The sequence below is a fragment of the Thalassophryne amazonica genome, chromosome 21 (assembly GCF_902500255.1).
Source record: "Thalassophryne amazonica chromosome 21, fThaAma1.1, whole genome shotgun sequence".
Lineage (NCBI taxonomy): Eukaryota > Metazoa > Chordata > Actinopteri > Batrachoidiformes > Batrachoididae > Thalassophryne > Thalassophryne amazonica.
In genome coordinates this window covers 19,404,125-19,424,020 of record NC_047123.1, presented here as the reverse complement: position 1 = coordinate 19,424,020, position 19,896 = coordinate 19,404,125, and the positions used below count along the sequence as shown (strand labels likewise).

Genomic DNA, 19,896 nt, shown 5'->3' with positions numbered 1-19,896 from the left:
CATCTAGTGGGCAGTGTGGATCCTTTGATTCAGAAAACAGTTTAGCTTCAGAATGCTAAGTGATTCGGAAAATGATTTGCTGTTTCTGAACACCCAAAACATTAAATGAATCCCCTGCTTAAGGAAATGTTTTGTGTTGCTATTACAATGGTAACATCTAGTGGGCAATCCTTGCTTTGAAAATAATACTTCACAAAAAGCATATGCTACATAAAATAATTGCTTCAGAAAACAATTCACTGTTTCGAAATAGCCAAAACAGTAAATTAAACAATGGGGCAGCGCAGTCTTGTTTGCACCACTGTGTGATATTGCGGGATTTCACCACTTCCGGGGACAACTTGCCAGTGTGCAACAGAGAAACAGCAATACTTCACACGGAAAGATGGTGTACGGTTTTGTTTTCGGCTGCAGACACCGAAGCAGTAGCGAAAAGTGCAGTTTTTTGGTTCCCAGTGGAGAAGAGAAGACAAATGAGAGAGACTGTGTGGTATGTTTTAGCAAGATTTAATGTGAATCCCCGGAAGTACAATTTTTGTGTCATATGCTCTTTAATTTAATTTTTAATTGCATTTATCGCCCACCCTCAAACGATACTAATTGCCCAATTGCTACAGAATGAAGTTGTATTCACAACATTAAAGACTTAAATGCTTCAGAAAGCAATTCAGTGTTTTGAAACACTTGAACATGAAGCTTCATAGTGGACAGAGCTTCCCGGGGAAAAAAATGAATTACTGGCTACGCCCCTACCAGTGCGCACCCCGAACAGTTCGAGCAGGTGTTCATTTGTCCACAAATGGTTATTGTGAAAGTGTGGCCACCTAGAAAGCGGCACCGTGATATGAAGCGTCTTCAGAAAGAAGGTTCATGAAACGCCATATTGCGCGTGCGGCTCGGAGGATAAATCTGTGAAGTCGGATTAAAATCGTCTCATCTGAAAACCTCACCGACTCCGGTAAGATTTACTTATTTTTGCGTAAATGAACTGCTGTGTGCTGGGTTGGTTGGAGTCCGAAGCGGCGGAAGATGCTTTTCTGAGTTTTGCGCGCACTTTGTGTTGTAAAAGAGTAAACTCTGTCAACAGGTGTGTGGATTACCAGCGAGACATGGGAACAGATTATCAAACATAACATAATACCCCAAACCTACTTCTGTTCGCCTCTGCTACTGTGTAGTTATGTTAATTACGTAAAAAGTAAAAAAATTATAGCTCATAGGCGAACCACTTGGATTTTAATTTACTACTGATAAATCACTAGCGTCAAGTTACAATGAAGATGGATGACTTCCGCTGTAGCGTTTCAGAATAATATTGGGGCCTGGAAAAAACAAACAAACCTTACATTTAAAGGGTACATATTTTCAGGAAGGTACTGTGACTGACAGGGTGTCTCAAAATGGATATCAATGTGTAATACAAAAAAGTGTCCAAAATATGTTATTTTCTCCAAGAAATGACCAGTTACCCTGTTGCTTTAAATAAAGGATTTGTTTCTGTGTCTTTCACCCTTGTGGGTGTGTCCCAGAGGGGAAGCAGGTGGAGGAAAATATGTGAGGATGTTTAACAGGAAACACCAAAACCATTTTAACTGTTCAAAAATTGATAAAAACTAATTTTAGCACAGTATGTCTCCCTTTTGAAAGAGCAAATTGGATAAAATGTTATTTACCTTAGCTGTGCATAGGCTTTATTTATTTATTATTTAATTATGCATAAAGAGATTTAAAAAGTGTAAAATAGAATATGTGCTCAGCTCAAAGTTGTGGATTTTTGTAGTCCATCACAGTGTTTTACTGTAGATATCACAATATACCAATTAAATATTCATCACCCCACCGTAGTTAGGGGGAATGGAATTAAAAAAAATAAATAAATAAAAATGTAGCGCTCTTATTTTGAAAAGCCACCAGGATGACGTTGTGCAACTTCCAAATAGCTGCTTTTATTTCAGCAGCGGTCTGATTCATCTTTGTGCTGCTCTGTCAGAGCTGAAGTGACTGAAACTCGTTTCTCTTCTTTTCTGTCTCCAGGAAGGCGCACTGAGAAGGAGCACACGACTGACTCTTTCTTTTTTTTTTTCCTCCCTCTCCTTTGGAAACTCTTAAAAAGACCCCAAATCCCAACTTCTCACATAGAGACAGGAAAAATGCCCAAAGCCGTAAGTAACCTTTTGTTTTATTGATATTTTTACTCCTTGTTACCTCATGAGCTTTTAAACTGATATTAAACTGTTACGCTTCATACATTCAACAAAATCTCGCTTTTATTTGAGGAAATTGTCACTATAATGTAAAGAAACAGGCTTTTATTATTTTTAAATGTTGTAAAGTTTTAAATGTTTGGTTGTAGGTTGTATGACTGGACTTGACTGGACTGGATTACCAGTGTTAAAGTGATGCAGTCAGACTAGTTTTCTCAAGTGCATGGTCAAGCTGCAACTACTGACTACCTGACTGATTTACCTGTTGGCTACTTTATTATTATTATCAAGACTGGTGAAAACCCATGGTCCAAAGCTGAATTTTTAGTTTTATTCAACCAACAGAACAAACACCCACAGATATTAATTTCACAGCTGAACTCTGCCAGAATGGCATTTTTACTTCATAAATGACATAAACTATGACACTGACAACTGATCAAAGATGTTTTAATGACTAATCACATTTATGGTGACTGAACTGAAGATAAATTCAAACATGACATTACTGAATCCAAATTCTTGCTGTTATTACATCCACACGTCTCATGTTTATAGTGATGACACACACACACACACACACCCACACGCACGCACGCAAAAGCCCAACCTTGAGAACCTTCGAGTTATTGTATAAATATTTTTCTCTTCATTAGTATGTCATTGAAATGCCCAAGTTGAAATTTCCAAACTTTAATAATAATAAAAAATAATTGTCAGAGAATTTTCTATATTTAAAAAAATTGCGTGTTGCCAGTGGGGGGGGATCCATGGGTTCCAGAGTGGGTAGTGTTTATAAAATAGAAGGCTGATATTTTGCAGTTTCTATAAAGATTTAAACTGAAAGTGCAGGCAATTAAAATTAGAGAGTTTTGTGAATAATTATATTTATTTGGCACATTTAGTTGATGTCATGTTTTAAACTGGCACAGTTGAGATATTTGCTTTATTTAGAGCTTGTCTGGTTACCAGGGAGTGATTAATGGACATATCAACGCCCACTGTTCACTGTTGTTATCTAATATCCTGAATTTCTCAAAAAATAATAGTCCTATCAACTTTACGTTTTTGCGGCGTTCATCCTTGACCCAAAACACATAAGCCTGTCAAAAAGCAAATGTCAGCTCTCTCCAGTTTCTCCGTGATTGAAGTCAGGCACATGCACACACATCCACAGAGGCCACTTCGCTTTTAATATATAGATGATGATTTACCGCCCCCTGCTGGAAACTTGCATATAATGGATTCAGGTGGACCAGTGAATTTTGTCCACTATAATCGAAATCCGTTACATGTATAAATAGACTAAATCCGCTATACGAGGTCTGTCCGTAAAGTATAGGTCCTTTTTATTTTTTTCAAAAACTATATGGATTTCATTCATATGTTTTTACGTCAGACATGCTTGAACCCTCGTGCGCATGCGTGAGTTTTTCCACGCCTGTCGGTGACGTCATTCGCCTGTGAGCACTCCTTGTGGGAGGAGTCGTCCAGCCCCTCGTCGGAATTCCTTTGTCTGAGAAGTTGCTGAGAGACTGGCGCTTTGTTTGATCAAAATTTTTTCTAAACCTGTGAGACACATCGAAGTGGACATGGTTCGAAAAATTAAGCTGGTTTTCAGTGAAAATTTTAACAGCTGATGAGAGATTTTGAGGTGATTCTGTCGCTTTAAGGACTTCCCACAGTGCGAGACGTCGTGCAGCGCTCTCAGGCGGCGTCATCAGCCTGTTTCAAGCTTAAAACCTCCACATTTCAGGCTCTATTGATCCAGGACGTCGTGAGAGAACAGAGAAGTTTCAGAAGAAGTCGGTTTCAGCATTTTATCCGGATATTCCACTGTTAAAGGAGATTTTTTTAATGAAAGACGTGCGGGCGGATTGCAGCGTCGGCTCGCAGCCGCCGCGACGCTCCGTCACAGGAAAAACACCTCTGCTGGAAGCCTTAAGGACAAGTTGGAACATCTCCAGCTGATAAACAATTTCTCATATACTCACTCCACTGAAAGCCATCAAAAGCCAACTGGATTTTAACAAATGGTTATCAACACGGAGGTGTTTTTCCTGTGCCGCCGCGCTGCGTTGGCTGCGTCCCGTCTTTCATTAAAAAAATCTCCTTTAACAGTGGAATATCCGGATAAAATGCTGAAACCGACTTCTTCTGAAACTTCTCTGTTCTCTCACGACGTCCTGGATCAATAGACCCTGAAATGTGGAGGTTTTAAGCTTGAAACAGGCTGATGACGCCGCCTGAGAGCGCTGCACGACGTCTCGCACCGTGAAAAGTCCTTAAAGCAACAGAATCACCTCAAAATCTTTCATCAGCTGTTAAATTTTCACTGAAAACCAGCTTAATTTTTCGAACCATGTCCACTTCGATGTGTCTCACAGGTTTAGAAAAAATTTTGATCAAACAAAGCGCCAGTCTCTCAGCAACTTCTCAGACAAAGGAATTCCGACGAGGGGCTGGACGACTCCTCCCACAAGGAGTGCTCACAGGCGAATGACGTCACCGACAGGCGTGGAAAAACTCACGCATGCGCACGAGGGTTCAAGCATGTCTGACGTAAAAACATATGAATGAAATCCATATAGTTTTTGAAAAAAATAAAAAGGACCTATACTTTACGGACAGCCCTCGTATGTATGTAATGGATTAGTTACAGTCAGGAGGCGCGGAACAATCTATGCGGTATCCTGAATTGGGACCTGCCTCATTTAACAACTGGGTCAAAACTTCTTCTGAAAAAAAAAAACAAACAAAAAAAACAAACATCTGCCGGACATTAGCGCCGGACATTATGTGCATTAAAAAGATTACATTTAGATGAGGAACGGTGGCTTTTTCTGGATTAATTTGTCCTTCAATGAGCTTCTTTATACAATCTTCAACCTCCAAACCAAAGCTAAGTTACGTACAATTTCCCTCCATGAATTGCCGTTCATTTGAGCATCTTTTTCTGACTCCTTGTTGTAAAGTTGGTCATATTTGTGGACTTTTTTGCCAAACATATTTGATCCACGATTGAAATGAAACCTGCAGGCACACTGCAAAACCTTTTAAAATATGACGGGACAGGAAGGAGTGAAACCAGAAAAGTGACAAGTACAGCCCTTTGCGGTACCTCAGATTTAGCAGGTACACTGGTTTGCAGCCAGGCAAAGGTTTGTGATCTAAAGCGGGTTGGTTCGCCACACCCAGGGATATGTGTGAAACCTCACAGCACATTACAGTGCAGGCAGCAAGCAGAATTTTGTTAATAATCACTGGCCTTGAATTACATTCTGTCTTGTTTAGGTGGCAGGTCTGAGCACTGTTTGGGGAAAAAAAAGTTCAGTCTTTTAATCACAGAAATACGGTGTTTGCTTTCCTCGAATCAGTGAGTGTCAGTGCTGAATTTCATTTCATACCTCTGCTACTGGGCACGACCAGTCTGCTCTGTCCAGTACATACGAGGGGTTTTTAATGAAAATGAATTGCGAACGGACGAGACATTTTGTCCAAAGTGAGTGGAAAAAATCCATTATACAAAATGTTATATACGGTGTTTATTACATGGAAAACTATGCAAAAGCATTGGGACTTTTGCTTTTGTTCGGTGAGTGTGAGTATCCAGATCCAGGTTTAATCCATAGTGGCTCCACACTGTTAAATAGTAGTGACCTCGAGTCCAACATTTCAAGGTCAGCCAAGGTCTAACATCATGTGATAAGTAGATAGGTGACATATGATTTATTGTTAGTGTTTATTAGTCACTGTAGGTGTATCTTTAACCAATTTCTCGAAATAGCCTTTCTGAGTATCCCAGTTGCAGGCACTGGACCAATGTTGACCTCAGACAGTCCAATGTATAATCACAGAAACTGCAACTTTTCAGATTATTGTTATTATTATATACTCGTATATTTTATATTGTTGTTAATTACTGCATAATCATAAAGGAGTGTGTGGAAGATCTCGTCTGGTTTCTAATTTTAAGTTGGTGTCTCCCTCAGACAAAGGACTTTATTTCAGACCTGGCGACATTTTAGGGATCATGTGCACTATCAGTAATCACGCTTACGTGTTTTTATTTCTTACAAAAAAGACATTACACACAACTTTTTCCTTTTTCCACCCCAGATATTACTCACAATCACACACGGCACATGGTCCTCACCCCAGTTCACTCCTGGAAATTTCTGGTTGGGGAAAAATGTGAGATAAATTTTTGATTAGTGGACATGTAAAAACATTTCAAACATGCATATTTTTACATTAAAACTGCTGCAGATATACATACAGTGTTTTTCTTTGCCACCCCAGAGCTCTTGGTGATACCATGCTGTACTTTTCTTTTGTAAAATCTTGTTAGCATGAGCTCAGTTTCACTAACTTTTCCTGTTTGTTTGTTTTGTATAACAAGCCGGATGGCTGCATTTTCAAGTTGACATTTCACAATGTAGGTTTGTTTGTTATTTTATTTTTTATTTTTTGTCTTGACAAGAAGCTAACTTGTTTTGCACAGTTATCAACTGATTCCACACTTGTGTGTATAAAGGTCTTTTTTTTTTCCCCTGTTCAAAATCCCAAAAAATTGGATATTTGGAACGCTCTGTCTACACAGATTTCACCAGCAAGACTGGCGGCCCTGTAGGAGATTTGTGCCACATATGTTTTACTTTAATTATATGAATATTGGTTGATTTTTTAGATAACAGGGCAGCTGATGGCTGAAATATAATAATGCTGGTAATAATAAGAAATGAGACACAAAGTAGCTGTACTCAACTAGATAGATACTTAAGTCTCTCAGATCACATTAGACCCAGCATTGGCATGTTTCCCACTGTTTCGAAATGCCCGTCTGTGTGTTAATTGAGACATGTGGGAGCCTGGCATTGTTCCACTTGTCAGTGTGACTGTGGCAGTTCTTTCCTTTCTATTAAAATGTGTTTCACATGCGTGGATGCCTCCCGTGGCTCCGCAAAGATTAGCTGGCTGACCACTAAATATGAACATATCTTTAACACTTCACAACCTTGAGTAGAATGTATGAAACGTGCTTAAAGGTGTCAAAATACATCTTTTCAGCCACCAGGTATGTTAAAAAACATATTAATGTTTGTAGTCAGAAATACCCCATAGACTGGAGGTGAAGCAGCTCAAAAGAACACAGTGTTTCTGTTGCCATGACAGAGAGAGGGAGCCGCTCCAGTGTAGCGGCTGAAGAATCTGTCTCACTTACTGTAGACGGGGAAGGCGTGTCACACAGAGGAAGCTAGACTCCAGACATGGACTTCCCTGATGTGTGACACTAAAATGAGCCACTCCGGGCATAAATCCAGCTGACACCAGCAGAGTTTATTCTTCCACTCGCACCCAAATGTGACTTTATACATGTTTAAAATGACACCTGACTGTTATTACACTGTAAAATGTTGTTTTTTGCAATATGACCCCTTTTTTAAAAGCTAGTTATGTAACTGCTGAAAGCATATGTAAGTAAATAGGCTGATCAAAACTGAAAATACTGAGGAAAAACATAATAACCCAAATAAAACCTGCTGTTTGGCTGAGAGTGCAGTACTGTCCATTGTGATGACTATTACTGCATCCTCAGTCAGCATCATAAAGTGTTGCTGGTTTGTTTAGAGTGGCCTTGGGGTTGTCAGGAGCGTCACTTTGTGGAAATGACATCACTGGTGTCTGATAGCAGTACAGTCAGTCCCTGTTAAAACAAAACAGCCTTTTTGGATGATAATGGCAGTCTGTTTTCTTTTTCTGTTCTATCAGTAAAGCAGGAGCCCTGACTTTACCCTCTGGGTTACTGTCGGTTCAGTTTGTGGCCTTTTGACTGGCTCCCCTCAGTGGCAGCCTGTGTAAGGTTGCATGAAATATACCAAAGAAAACAAAAACCTTCACACTTGCTCTGTCTTTTTAGTTGCTACAACATGACATTTACCTAGAGTAGGCCGTTCTCAAAACTGGGTGACTGTGCAAGAAGGATACTAGTGAGGGAAGCCATCAAGACACTCATGACAACTCTGAAGGAGTTCTAGGCTTCTGTGGCAGTGATCAGACAGACTGGCGGCCTGACCATGGTGCACCTTGCCTCTCGCTCAATGACTGCTGGGGTAGGCAGGTGACAATTGGTTATCTAACCAATCTAACCAATTGACTATTGGTTAGATTTATTTATTCATTTATTTATTTTAGTGAGCAGATTTAATAAAAGGTGTTGAACACTCTTGGCTGCTTCTTCTGGGTGTAGTTTACACTTTACCTTCTGGTACCATATGTGACACTGCTCCCAGTGGCAAACAAAAGGAAAGCAGACAGTGCCAACATGCAGCACTGCAATTGTTAAAAAGTTGAAAAGGCCAGTTATGCATTTATTCAATCACTGATTCATTTATTTTTAAGTACTGAAATAGCGCCAGATGTTTAGAATATACCCTGATATGGATTTGTGGCGAGATCGCCCACGACAACTCGATAGGTTGTTTTGTAAAAACACCCTATCAACATCACCAGTGTCGAGTGTTACGACAAGAAGTGGAAAATAAATGAGTTTTGTAGCAGAAGACGACCACAATCTGTGTCAGTAAGTCAGGTCAGGTTTAAGGAGTTGTGACGACTCTTGAGTTGGTGTCTTTGTGACTCATGTTTCACTTGTCTGACTGACGCATTGTCATGAAACTGCTCCTTGGCTCCCAGAATCCTGCTTCCTTCACATTCCATTTAATGACTCAATCCATACAAGGTGTAGCCACGAATGGCATGCACAAGTGTTTCCAATTGTTTATTTGTTCCTTTCAGTAATTGATAGCTGTGATCCATGGTTTTGTTTGTGTTTCGATGACGTGGTGAAGGGATATTCTCCACCCTGTTATTGTTCCTGCAGTGTTCTCACCTGGTAGCCTGGACATTTATAGCTCATTTCCTCTGAGGGTCGAATGCCCGCGATGACTCCTGTTGTAAATGAGTCTTGTGCCACCTTGTAAATTATGCCAGGCGATAAATTCTGAACATTCCTCAATGATTAATGGTGTGCAACCTACGTAGTTACACTTTAACTACTGAAGTGATGTTCCTGTCATTTCTTTAAGGTGACCTTTGTAACAAGGCCAATGAAAACCGGCTAAGAACATCTGTTTTTTTTTCTGTGATGGCTCGTCATCTGGCAAAAAGTGCCGTAATCTCTTTTTTCCACTGGAGCGCCTTCATTGCTGTGGAGCTGTTAGAAATTGTTTGTTGGTTGCCAAACTTTTCTCCTGTCCTCCTTAAAGAGAAAACAAAAAGTTAGCAGGGTGGTAATGTACTGTAGTTGGCATAAATTATTAAATTGTTTGATTTGTGAAGTTGTATTTTTTATTTTTTTTAAATATGGTAATATGAATGGATGTAGGCTACTTTCCTCAAATTAAAACTGCATGTTGTGGAACTCTGGGCCGTTTCCTGATGTGTATTTTTAGCCCATGTTATTTTCTTTGACTGTGAATGGTCTCAATTTATTGTGAGTTAACCTTTGAGGATTTACTTTGAGATCGGATATCACTCACTCACTGGTTTCTTTCAGTGTTACTGTTCTACACATTCATATGTTCCATTCTGTCCTCTTAGGGTGCGTTATTCTAACTGCCTAATATATAAATTTGGGGGCAGCTCTGCAAAGTGGTACATACAGAAAATACAAACTTGGAAATTTATTAAAAAAAAAAGAAAAATACAAATTGTTAATCGTTTAAAGTATTTTAACCAACAGATTTTCACAAAATTTATTAAGGTTGGTATGAACGGAGTAGTAGAAAATGTCTTGAGATACACAGTGTTCTTATTTTCAAAAATTGTGTGATACCGTTCATGGCTAAAATGGAATAGAAATTTTTTTAAATCATGCAGTCAAACTGTCAGAACTCAGTTTCATTATTTATGCAGCCCCAAATGCAACATAAGTCACCCGAAGGTGCCACACTCCTTACCTGCCCTATGAGCACGAACTTTGGCAACAGTGGCATTTTTGGATTAGAAACCTCAAGCAGACTAGACTCAGTGGAGTGACCATCTTCTTTGGCCAGCCAAGAGCAGGTAGCTGAGTGAATAAGGACATAATCTGCATTGTCTCAGTGCACCCAGCTGTAAATGGGTACTGATGTTGAGATCAGATGGTTAAGGACAGAATTGAGAAATTTTTAATTTTTGAAAGTGATTTTGTATCATGCATAATAGGTATACGTTTGCAGCATGAATCTGCATGACACACACAGACAGTTTATTCAGAAGGTTTTGAATTGTGGCCATTAGAAAGGCACAAACACAATAAGCAAAGTGATTTAAAAAATAAATAAGTTTCAATTTACTGTGGGTGGAGTGCAGGTGGATGAAATAAGTCAATAACAGGTAAACTATTAACTGTATTCTCTGAAATGTCAGAATTTTTAAAACTTATTTTTTCCTCATACACAAATGAGAGACTCTCGTTTCGTTATGCAGTTGTTTCAGTCACGACTGTGTTTGTGGGAGGGGGAAAATAAAGAAGCATGCCACTTGCAAAGACAACTCTAGAGGCGTCCGCATGACTTTCCTCCTCCTCCCACCCACACTGCCCTGCCCGCGTACAGGAGTTTAATATGTATTAGCACCGGATAACGTGGGCTTGATATAAATGAGACATGGGAGTGATAACTCATACAAGCTGTCATTCCTCAAAAACAAACAGGCTTTTGTTCTTTGTACTCAGCTCTGAAAGGATGGATTCATTTGGACAGTCACGTTTTGTCGCGCTTCAATATATTTGTTAGCTAGACTTTTTAAATTTTAAAAATTGGCTGTATGCACTGTGCAGAGATGTGCGCTCCTTGTGCAAAGCAGGTGATCTTAACATCTCGCTTGATACAAACACAATGTGCATTACATTTCAATAACTCATTGAGGTTTAGAATAATTGTATTGATGATCGAGTGGGGGTTGGATATTTCAGTCGGAGAAAAGATTTGGTGTGCAGCTGGTTTGGATAAGATCAGTGGGTGCAATAAAAGAGAGGTTACACAGCTGGGAAAATCACAAAATGAAAATGGCCACAAAATGCATATATAATCTTAAATATAATCTTCAAATACACCTTTTAGTGCAGTGGTGTATTTTCTTCTTTCTTTTATTTTTGTGCATCAGTTTCTGCACCCATTTATTCTAATTAGGGGTCATTGGGGGAGAGGTGAGGTGCACCCTGGACAGGCCAGCAGTCAAATCGCAGGATGTTTAAATACAGATATAATCCAAAATAATGTTTTTAACATGTGCACGAGTTAAATATAATCAAGCTCTTTGACTGGCATTTTTGTTTTTCATTGCAAGTTGTCAACTAGCCTAAACATTAAGGAAAATTTCTTGTCTTATATCTTAGTCAGTGTGCTATGTTTTTATATTTGCACAATAGAGTAGCACTTTTAATTTTATGGTACAATGACAATAAAGGGAGTTCTGATTATGAAATGTAAACAAACAAAAAAAGCTAAACGTGATGTTCTGTGAAGCATTTATTTGCTGTGTCAGACAAACAGGAAGGAGTTGAGCAAACTGCCCATCCCAAAGTCATCTCAGGAAGTCTTTGCTTATGGTTTGACATAAAAATGATCTTATTTTAAGAAGATCTGATTGCCATTAGTTCGCCACCTCTCAACCTGTGCAGCCTCAGAGCTTCTGTCAACCACTGTCATCACTGAATTTGTTTACCAATGACGTTACGTGCTGCTCGTAATGAGCTGGAGATGAATGATGTCTTTTTAGTCTTCTATTAGTTGTCTTCCCGTTTCTTCAGTCTTTGTCCCGTGTCCCCTTTGTATCGTTTTCATTGGCCATTTCCATAAGTTCAGTCAATACTTGAAAGGTGTACAAAGCAGCCGTTATAGACATGCAAGTTATTATGTGGCTTTTGTTTGAAATTCAGATGCAATTTTCTGATTACCAGCCTAACTTACAAAAGACAGTATAGTTCCTCTCCATTACTGGACACGGTTGACATCAGCTCTCATTCTGTTCTCATATCCTGTGTCACCTGCAGGATATTTGTAATCGTTCTGAAATCATGCATTCATCAATTGGATGGATCATTGCAGTGTCATTCTATGCTCATAAAGCAGATTTTACTTTGATGGGCCGCCTTTTTCCATTCTGTCCAGTCATTAACAAGTAAAAGAAAGGCCCTTTTCTGTGAATGGGAGTAGCTGCTTCACTTCAGTCAGCTATCCATTCACACCCAGCTGCACAGCGCCTTGCGCCAGATTGTGGAATTGAAGCCAGTGCATTTGACAAGCAGCTTACCGTCCTGGAAAAATAATTATTTCTTCATATTTATGTGTTACTTGAACTTCAAAGGTGGAGCCGATGCTACGTGTTCTCAGTTGAACACTGGCTGTAGGGTTTCGCAGTGTAATTGCCCTCAAACATTGCCTATGAGAAAGCTGAGATAAACAGTTCAGTGTGTTTACCCTGCAAATACTCCCTCCTCCTAACACACACACACACACAAGTACCGGCACACTTGGATCGCCTTAACTTCTTACTGATAAAGACCTGTCTTTTATTCTGCTCAGGTTTTGAACTACATGTTGACTTTTTTTTTCTCCTTCCCTTACAGGTCAATGTTCGCGTCACCACGATGGACGCTGAGCTGGAGTTTGCCATCCAGCCCAGCACCACTGGCAAGCAGCTGTTTGACCAGGTACAGTTGTATGTTAAGCATATCAGTAACAGAAGGGTTTTTAAAAATCTATATTTCATTGAAAAGGTCAATAAAACCCACAAATTAGACATGCAGAAGAAGAGGAAGCTATGTTTTCACCCACGTCTGTTAATCACAAAAATAATGCACACATTTTCACAAAGCTTATTAAGAAAGTTGATACTAACCTGGAGTCCGTACTATTTTATTTAGGGGCAGCTCTGGAAAAAAAATGGTATAGACAGAAAATGCAAACTTGGAAATTTATGGACTCTCTTCCGCTCCACACTATGGAAACTGGAGCCCCAGGACTTACAATGCCCTCCAAAAGTATTGGAACACTTGGTATTTCACACATTTTAATTTGTTTATGCCATTTCAAATACAAAAAGCACAAAAACTAAAAATGTCTTAAATTATCTTCCTTAAACTCAAACTGAAAGCAAATCTGTACAACTTGATATAAATTAATTAAAAATATAAAAGCCAAGATGATGGGTTGCATAAGTAATGGAACACTTTGGTATAATACCTGTAAATAATCAGTTTTATTGCCAGTTTTCTTCAGACAAGTCAGGGAGATGGATACATGAACATTTCCAAGTCACTGAATATTTTTTAGACTTTATTCACATCAATTCTGAAGAAATACAAACGTTATCTCCTGCAGATGAGATTACAGGAGCTTATGGCTTTAAAGTGCTCGTCTTATCAGACTCTTTCTTCTGCTGAAGTCGATCATAAGTACATAAAGTAGCATCTTATCATAATTAAAGTCGATAAAAACATTGAGATGTTGTAAAATCACTGGGGACTTAATCATGCTAAGACGTTCTGACTGAGGTCAGTTTACAGATGTTTGGAACTGGCTCAAAAGAAGATAATTCATGCTTCACCAGTTTTTCCACTTATGTATGTGGTCAGTTTGTTGTTTTGTTTTTTTTTTAAATATCTTTTTGATTATGATTGTTACAGCTCTTTGTGATATTAAACCTTGTATAAGTATATATGAGCAGTCTGAGCTCACTTGGATCTATTGGGTTTTTACACTGTAAAACTCAATGAGTTAGTTGAACTCAAACCATTTGAGGAAACCAATTGCCTTAAACCATTTGAGTTTGCCAACTTAAATAAAATAATTTTCAAAAATTGAATTGTTAGTTTTATTAACTTTATAGTTAATTAAACTTATGTAAATCTAGTTTTATGTTTTTCAATAAAAAAGTGACAAATTTCTGCCTAAAAAGTTGCATTACATTTTGCATTAGATTTTTTGATGCATTCTTTGGTTTACTTGTTGACTCTGCATTGTGTTGTTATGACATCGCCCATTCCAAGTTGGTTGACCTTGTATCCAGTTTTCATCACGTTCAATAGTTTCAGGAGGTTGGCAGGACTCCTTAGATTTGTAGTTGAATTAAGAAACATTTTTAGGTGTTTTTTGAAAACATTTCAAAGTTTCAAAATGACTATCACTAGCTCACATGTAGTGGTATTGTATGCAGGAAAGAAAGTTCGGCATGGTACTGTCTTAGGCTTGCCACCTTTCAAAAATGAAAAGAAAGGGCGCCCACCACAGCTCCTACCTCCTACCACCACCCAAGGAGTGGTATATTTAATTTTGAAAAAAGCATTTAGTCATACTTAAGCTTTAAGTGGTTTATTAACACAAAACTGTTAATGATAAACTGTGCAGTCACTGAAGTGTGCAATAGTAAGTCCCTTCGGCTGCTCCCTTGTTTGCACTCGGGGTCGCCACAGCAAATCCAAGGTGGATCTGCATGTTGAATTGGCAAAAGTTTTACGCCGGATGCCCTTCCTGACGCAAATCCACATTACATGGAGAAATGTGGCAGGGGTGGGATTTGAACCCGGAACCTTCTGAACTGAAACCAAGCGCATTAACCACTTGGCCACCACCCCTGCTGAAGTGTGTAATAATAAACATAAATATTAAGGAAAACAGGCCAATCATTTTAATCTTTAAAGTGAAGACATTTTTTAAGAGTTAATAAAAAATAAAATGTTTTTGTTTGCCTTGTGCCCATTGCCACTAAGGCTGTCTTCCCACTCACATCTGTACATTTGCAAACATTTTTGCTTCTTTGGATGTGGTGGAGTTTCGGGTGTAGACATGCCGGGCAACCCCTGACAGGACCAGAAAGGTGGGCACACGGAGATGCAGATGTGAAAGTCTGAGGTCTGTCCACTGTACCTCACGTCGGGTCCTCGCTACAGGACCCGACGTTCACATGTAGGCAAAAGTCCCTTCGGCTGCTCCTTTGTTTTTGGGGTCACCACAGCAGATCAGAGGTGGATCTGCATGTTGATTTGGCAGAAGTGTTACACCGGTTGCCCTTCCTGATGCAACTCCACATTACATGGAGAAATGGGCAGGGGTGGGGTTTGAGCCGGGAACCTTCCGCACTAAAACCAAGCGCACTACCACTTGGCCACCTCTCCTAGTGACCTTTTTTAAATAGAATCTACATGTGACTTCTTGGTTTATTTGTGTAAAAGTCTCTGCTCTGTTATCTTTTCAGATACAAAAACTGTGCACTGCACACACGGTTCTGTCTGGCGTCAAAAATTTGCATAAGCAAACTGCACATGCAAAGTATTGGGTCAGTATGTTCAGGTAGAGGTGCTGCTCTTTACTTATGATATTTGCTAACCAAAACTAAGATCTATGCAATTTTCAAATGACAAGATCTTATTTTGCCTACTTTACTTTCAGCACCTCAGATTCTATTGACTTTAGAGGCCTCAAAAGTTGGCACAAAATTCAATACTCTGTATTTTTTTAAATATATGTATTTATTTTTATGACATGAGAATCAAATTTTAAAGTTCAGAACTGGTATCATTCAAATTCATTTGCTAATAGATGAGGTGGAAAGCATGAAGGCTCGCTTTCATTTAGGAGCGGGTGCAATGTATTGCAGACCAGTTGTCCTTAAATCTGATCCTCAAGTACCCCTAACCTACAGATTTTCCATTTCTCCCTGCATTCCTACAAGCTGATTAGCTCATTCAGGTGTGCTCGGCTAATCAAGTCCTAACAGACGCCCATATGAAATGTAAAAAATTTAAAAAGCTGCATCATGCTTTCAGCGATTTCCGAATTGGTAAGTCTTGTGGCTGGGATATTGCAGACCAGTCGTTTCCACTTTTCTGCTTGCTGTGTAGCGCTGCTGCAAAGCTCTGCCTAAACGTAGATGCTATGATATTAGCATGAGCTGCTCTGAGGCTGTCTGACAGCGCAGGGAGAGGAAAGGCATTGTTTTAGTGCTTTCCTGTATAACTTGTTTTTCAGTAGGTAGTGTAGCCATTTGTAGGTATTGTGGCTGCGTCAGGGGAGTCACCATTTGCCTCAAAGAAAGGCACACCCTCGTTCATGTGTGTGATTTAAAGGAAAACACTTGAGAGCCTACGTGTTCCCCTTTGGCATCACTATTTGTAGGTTATGTTGAATCCCTCCACCTAATTGTTAGAATAGCTCTCAGTGGGGTGTGTCAGAAATAATTACTCACTCCATGTGTCCGTGCCTGAGAGGGTGTACTGCGTTTATATTAGTGCAAAGGTCAAATTAATTAATGCGTCCTTTGTCTAAAATTCATTAAGTCATTCTAGTCCAGTAATTCAGCTGACATTTAGCTTTTCTGACACTGCTGTCATGCGTCTAATTTAAACCGGTGCTTTGGACGTCACCAGCCCCAGAAGCACAGCTACACGCAGAACATTTAACAGGTCCTGTGGAAATGCTGAGTAACAGCAGTGAGCTCATTCCCCAGGCAAAAGTGAGGCCTGGTGTGGCCCGTGTGGTCAGGGCTGATCATAGCCCTTTTCCCCGTCATGTTGCTCTGAAAGAGAAACGCCTGCCGCTCCCCTACACGCCCTCAAACAGTTTCAGTTCCATCTGCCTACACCCTACTCCTTTAAGAATCACAGCCGTCAAGCAGTCATTTTGTTTTACTTAACAGCTGTCATCACATCTGTGTCTTTGAGGTCATTCTCAGACGCCGTTGGCCAACTTCCAGAGGCCATCTCTTGTGCTGCTGCGGTTTTATTGTCAGCTCTTGAGGAGAGGAGATTCATTTTAAAGAATGTAAAATGTGACAGTGTGCTAAAAGGGGCACCGGCACCTTGAACCAAATTCCCAACTTGACAGCTGCCAGGAGCAACATAATTTAGAGGCTACAAAGACAGACGCCCTACCCACTTGTCAAACTAGCTAAATTGTTGCAAGTCAAGAGTGTGATGACGTAACTGTATGACTGGTTTGACGTAGCCATGGATGATGAAATGAATGATTAAAATCGACGTGATCGCGTCTGATAGCAGTGGATCAGTACTTTCTGCTCCCATCACCACCTTCAAACATACACTCTCTCACAACTCTTCATCTTTATGCCTGAGTGGGTCTCTCACTGGGTGAACTCCTTCCTCACTGTTGAGAATCTTCAGAGGTAAAGTTCTTCCAGCCCAGCACCCTCTTTCTCTCAGGATGGGGCTCATACTCTCACAGTAGCCTTCACTGTCTGTCAGATCATGAGCAGAGGCTGTAATCTACATTAGCCAACTTTTCCTATGTGACGCTGCCCAAAATGAAAGCAGTATCTTTCCTCTCTCATGGTGAAACTAGTATGAAGAGGTTAGTGACACTGTTGTCTAGAATTTCACAGAATATGGAAAGATTTAGCAGCATTTCCTCCAGCTAATAATAGCTGAGGCACAGTGCTCAGATTAACACCAGTGAAAAATGTTGTTTGGGGGAACATAGTTAAACCATCTGGTTTTAATTTTCTGCAGAACTGTCACCTTTTTCTACCTCAATCATTGAATGAAACACATAAAGCTGATGCTGACAGTAGGTTTTTCTCAGTTTGTATTCCAATAAAACCATATGGACAGTCCAAAGTTTGTGGCGTCACTATGGATGTTTAGTTTATGTCGGCACACATTCTCTCCCCACCCCTTTATATCGGGAGCGCCTATTAAAATAGGGATACCCCAAGCTGACTGAAGTAGTCTCAGTCAGGGCGGATGGGAATTTGATTGATTGGTATCTGATAAATTAAACCTGAGTCACCAAATTGGTGCACGTTCTCTCTTGCTTCACTTTCAAATGCGCAGTGCCAGTAGATAAATGGGCAAGTGGTGGTTCAGCTGCTTCACCTCAGAGTCACAGTGTACATTTTAAAAACATGTTAAGAATCTCCTTCACTTAAAATATGCAACAAGTCTATTTGATTCACAGATCATCAGCAGTGGGCATCAGTCTCACTGTGTTTTGTAAGCATGGTGCAGACACTGCCAGCAATCCGTCGGTGATCGGGACTCTGTATCAACATATTAAGTCTGACTGGGATATGCATATGGCAAAGCATGATAAAGACTCTTTTTACCTAAACTAATTGTGATCATTGTGGATTGTTGCCCAGCTGTATCTGAGAATTGTTCACTTGCATTTCTTGAAAAAGCTGTAGGAGAAATGCAAACGCAACTCGAACAGTAATTGGTCAAACAAAGTGTCAGATGAGGAACTTGGTATGAATATTCTCCAGTGAGCTGATTAAAAACATCTATTTGGTCTTTTTCCTGTTGGTGAGGGTAGAAGTTCAGGTTTGTGCAAGCGAGCGCGGACAGAAAGACTTTTTGCTACAGCGCCACTAAAACAACTGGCATTGAAGTGCAGTCTGTTTGTGGTTGACATGAACAAATTTCTAGTCCTTTCACAGCAAAGAGCTTTATTGTAATCTGAATGTGTAACCTCTGCTGCTTCAATGTTAAAATGGAAAAATGGGTCAAGAGCGGCAACTTTACACGTTTCACTCACGGCCTCGGCACTGCACCTCTGTTGACTTAAGTTTTGAAACATTCATATCCTGCAACTGTCAGGACTATGTTGATATCCCAGTATGATTCAGGTTTGAGACCATTTGCTGGTGCTGCACGCACCACCTAGCAAAACTGGTTTGTGTTGTGACTGGCAACAACCCAGACAGACCTGTGTTCCAGCCTTATCTCCCAAATGCAGCTATAGTTGGATGATACGTGGGTGTATCCTTGCCCGGTCCAGTTGATGGGGGTTCTCATAAATTAGGCATTTATGTGCTGCATCATGATTGGCAAAAAAGGGTTACATGGCTGTAGTTGATGCTTTCTTATGATGCATGTTATCCAGGTGGCACAGTAATTCCCACATTACCAAAGGATTCTCCTTGTACCAAAGGCATCTGTCATCTTAGCTCACTGTTTAGCATCCATTTATTTTGAGTGTCTTGTGTCAGCAGCCATTCATTGCATACACACGCTCATCCAAGATCGGCTCGCTTATCCCAGCAGTGATAGGGCGTGAGGCAGGGTGCACCCTGGACAGGATGCCAGTCTTCTGCAGGGCCACATATAGACAAACAAACACCCGCACACACACCTACGGACAATTTAAAGTTTCAATTCCACCTAAGGGCCCTGTTCCACTGGCGTTTAGGAGGATTTGCAGATGGAATGCGCACAAAAGTGGCCCACATCTGCCAAACAACCGCAATAACCGTGTAACATTCCTGTATGAGTCGGCTGCCATCCGAACACGTCCGTGATCATCCGCAGAGGCACACATATCCGCAGCAGGATTTTTGAGCCGCTCAAAAATCTTGCTGCGGATGAGATCCGCATCACTGCCTGAACACATACTGAAGACATACGCAGGACATACACAACCAACGCGCCGCATATCCCCTGTCATCCGCTGATATCTGCCACCGACGGGTTGGCGTGGCTTGGCGGCGGACCGGGACAGCGTGCAAAACAGATATGACACGTGCCCAGCATGGCCACATCACGGTCGCAAATGGTATGTCGCGCATGCAGACAGAGTGGGCATGGATGAAGCGAGTGCATCACGGCTGCTGTGCCCCTCATGGGGGCACCTCCGCGGTCGCCTTCACTTCTGTTCCCTGTTATATCCGCTTTTCTTCCTCATGTATTCGC

The 19,896-nt window shown here is 40.4% G+C and overlaps 1 protein-coding gene across 1 annotated transcript in view; it reads left to right on the top strand.

The window, feature by feature from the left end:
* The first annotated feature begins 848 nt into the window (after window positions 1–848).
* The window catches only part of ezrb (ezrin b), a 65,644-nt gene continuing 46,596 nt past the window's right edge, over window positions 849–19,896 (top strand). Inside the window, exons 1-3 of the mRNA XM_034161809.1 lie at window positions 849–958; window positions 2,035–2,162; window positions 12,820–12,903. Of these exons, the coding sequence (XP_034017700.1) occupies window positions 2,151–2,162; window positions 12,820–12,903 (96 nt within the window). The 5' untranslated portion in view covers window positions 849–958; window positions 2,035–2,150. The remainder of the gene's footprint in view (window positions 959–2,034; window positions 2,163–12,819; window positions 12,904–19,896) is intronic.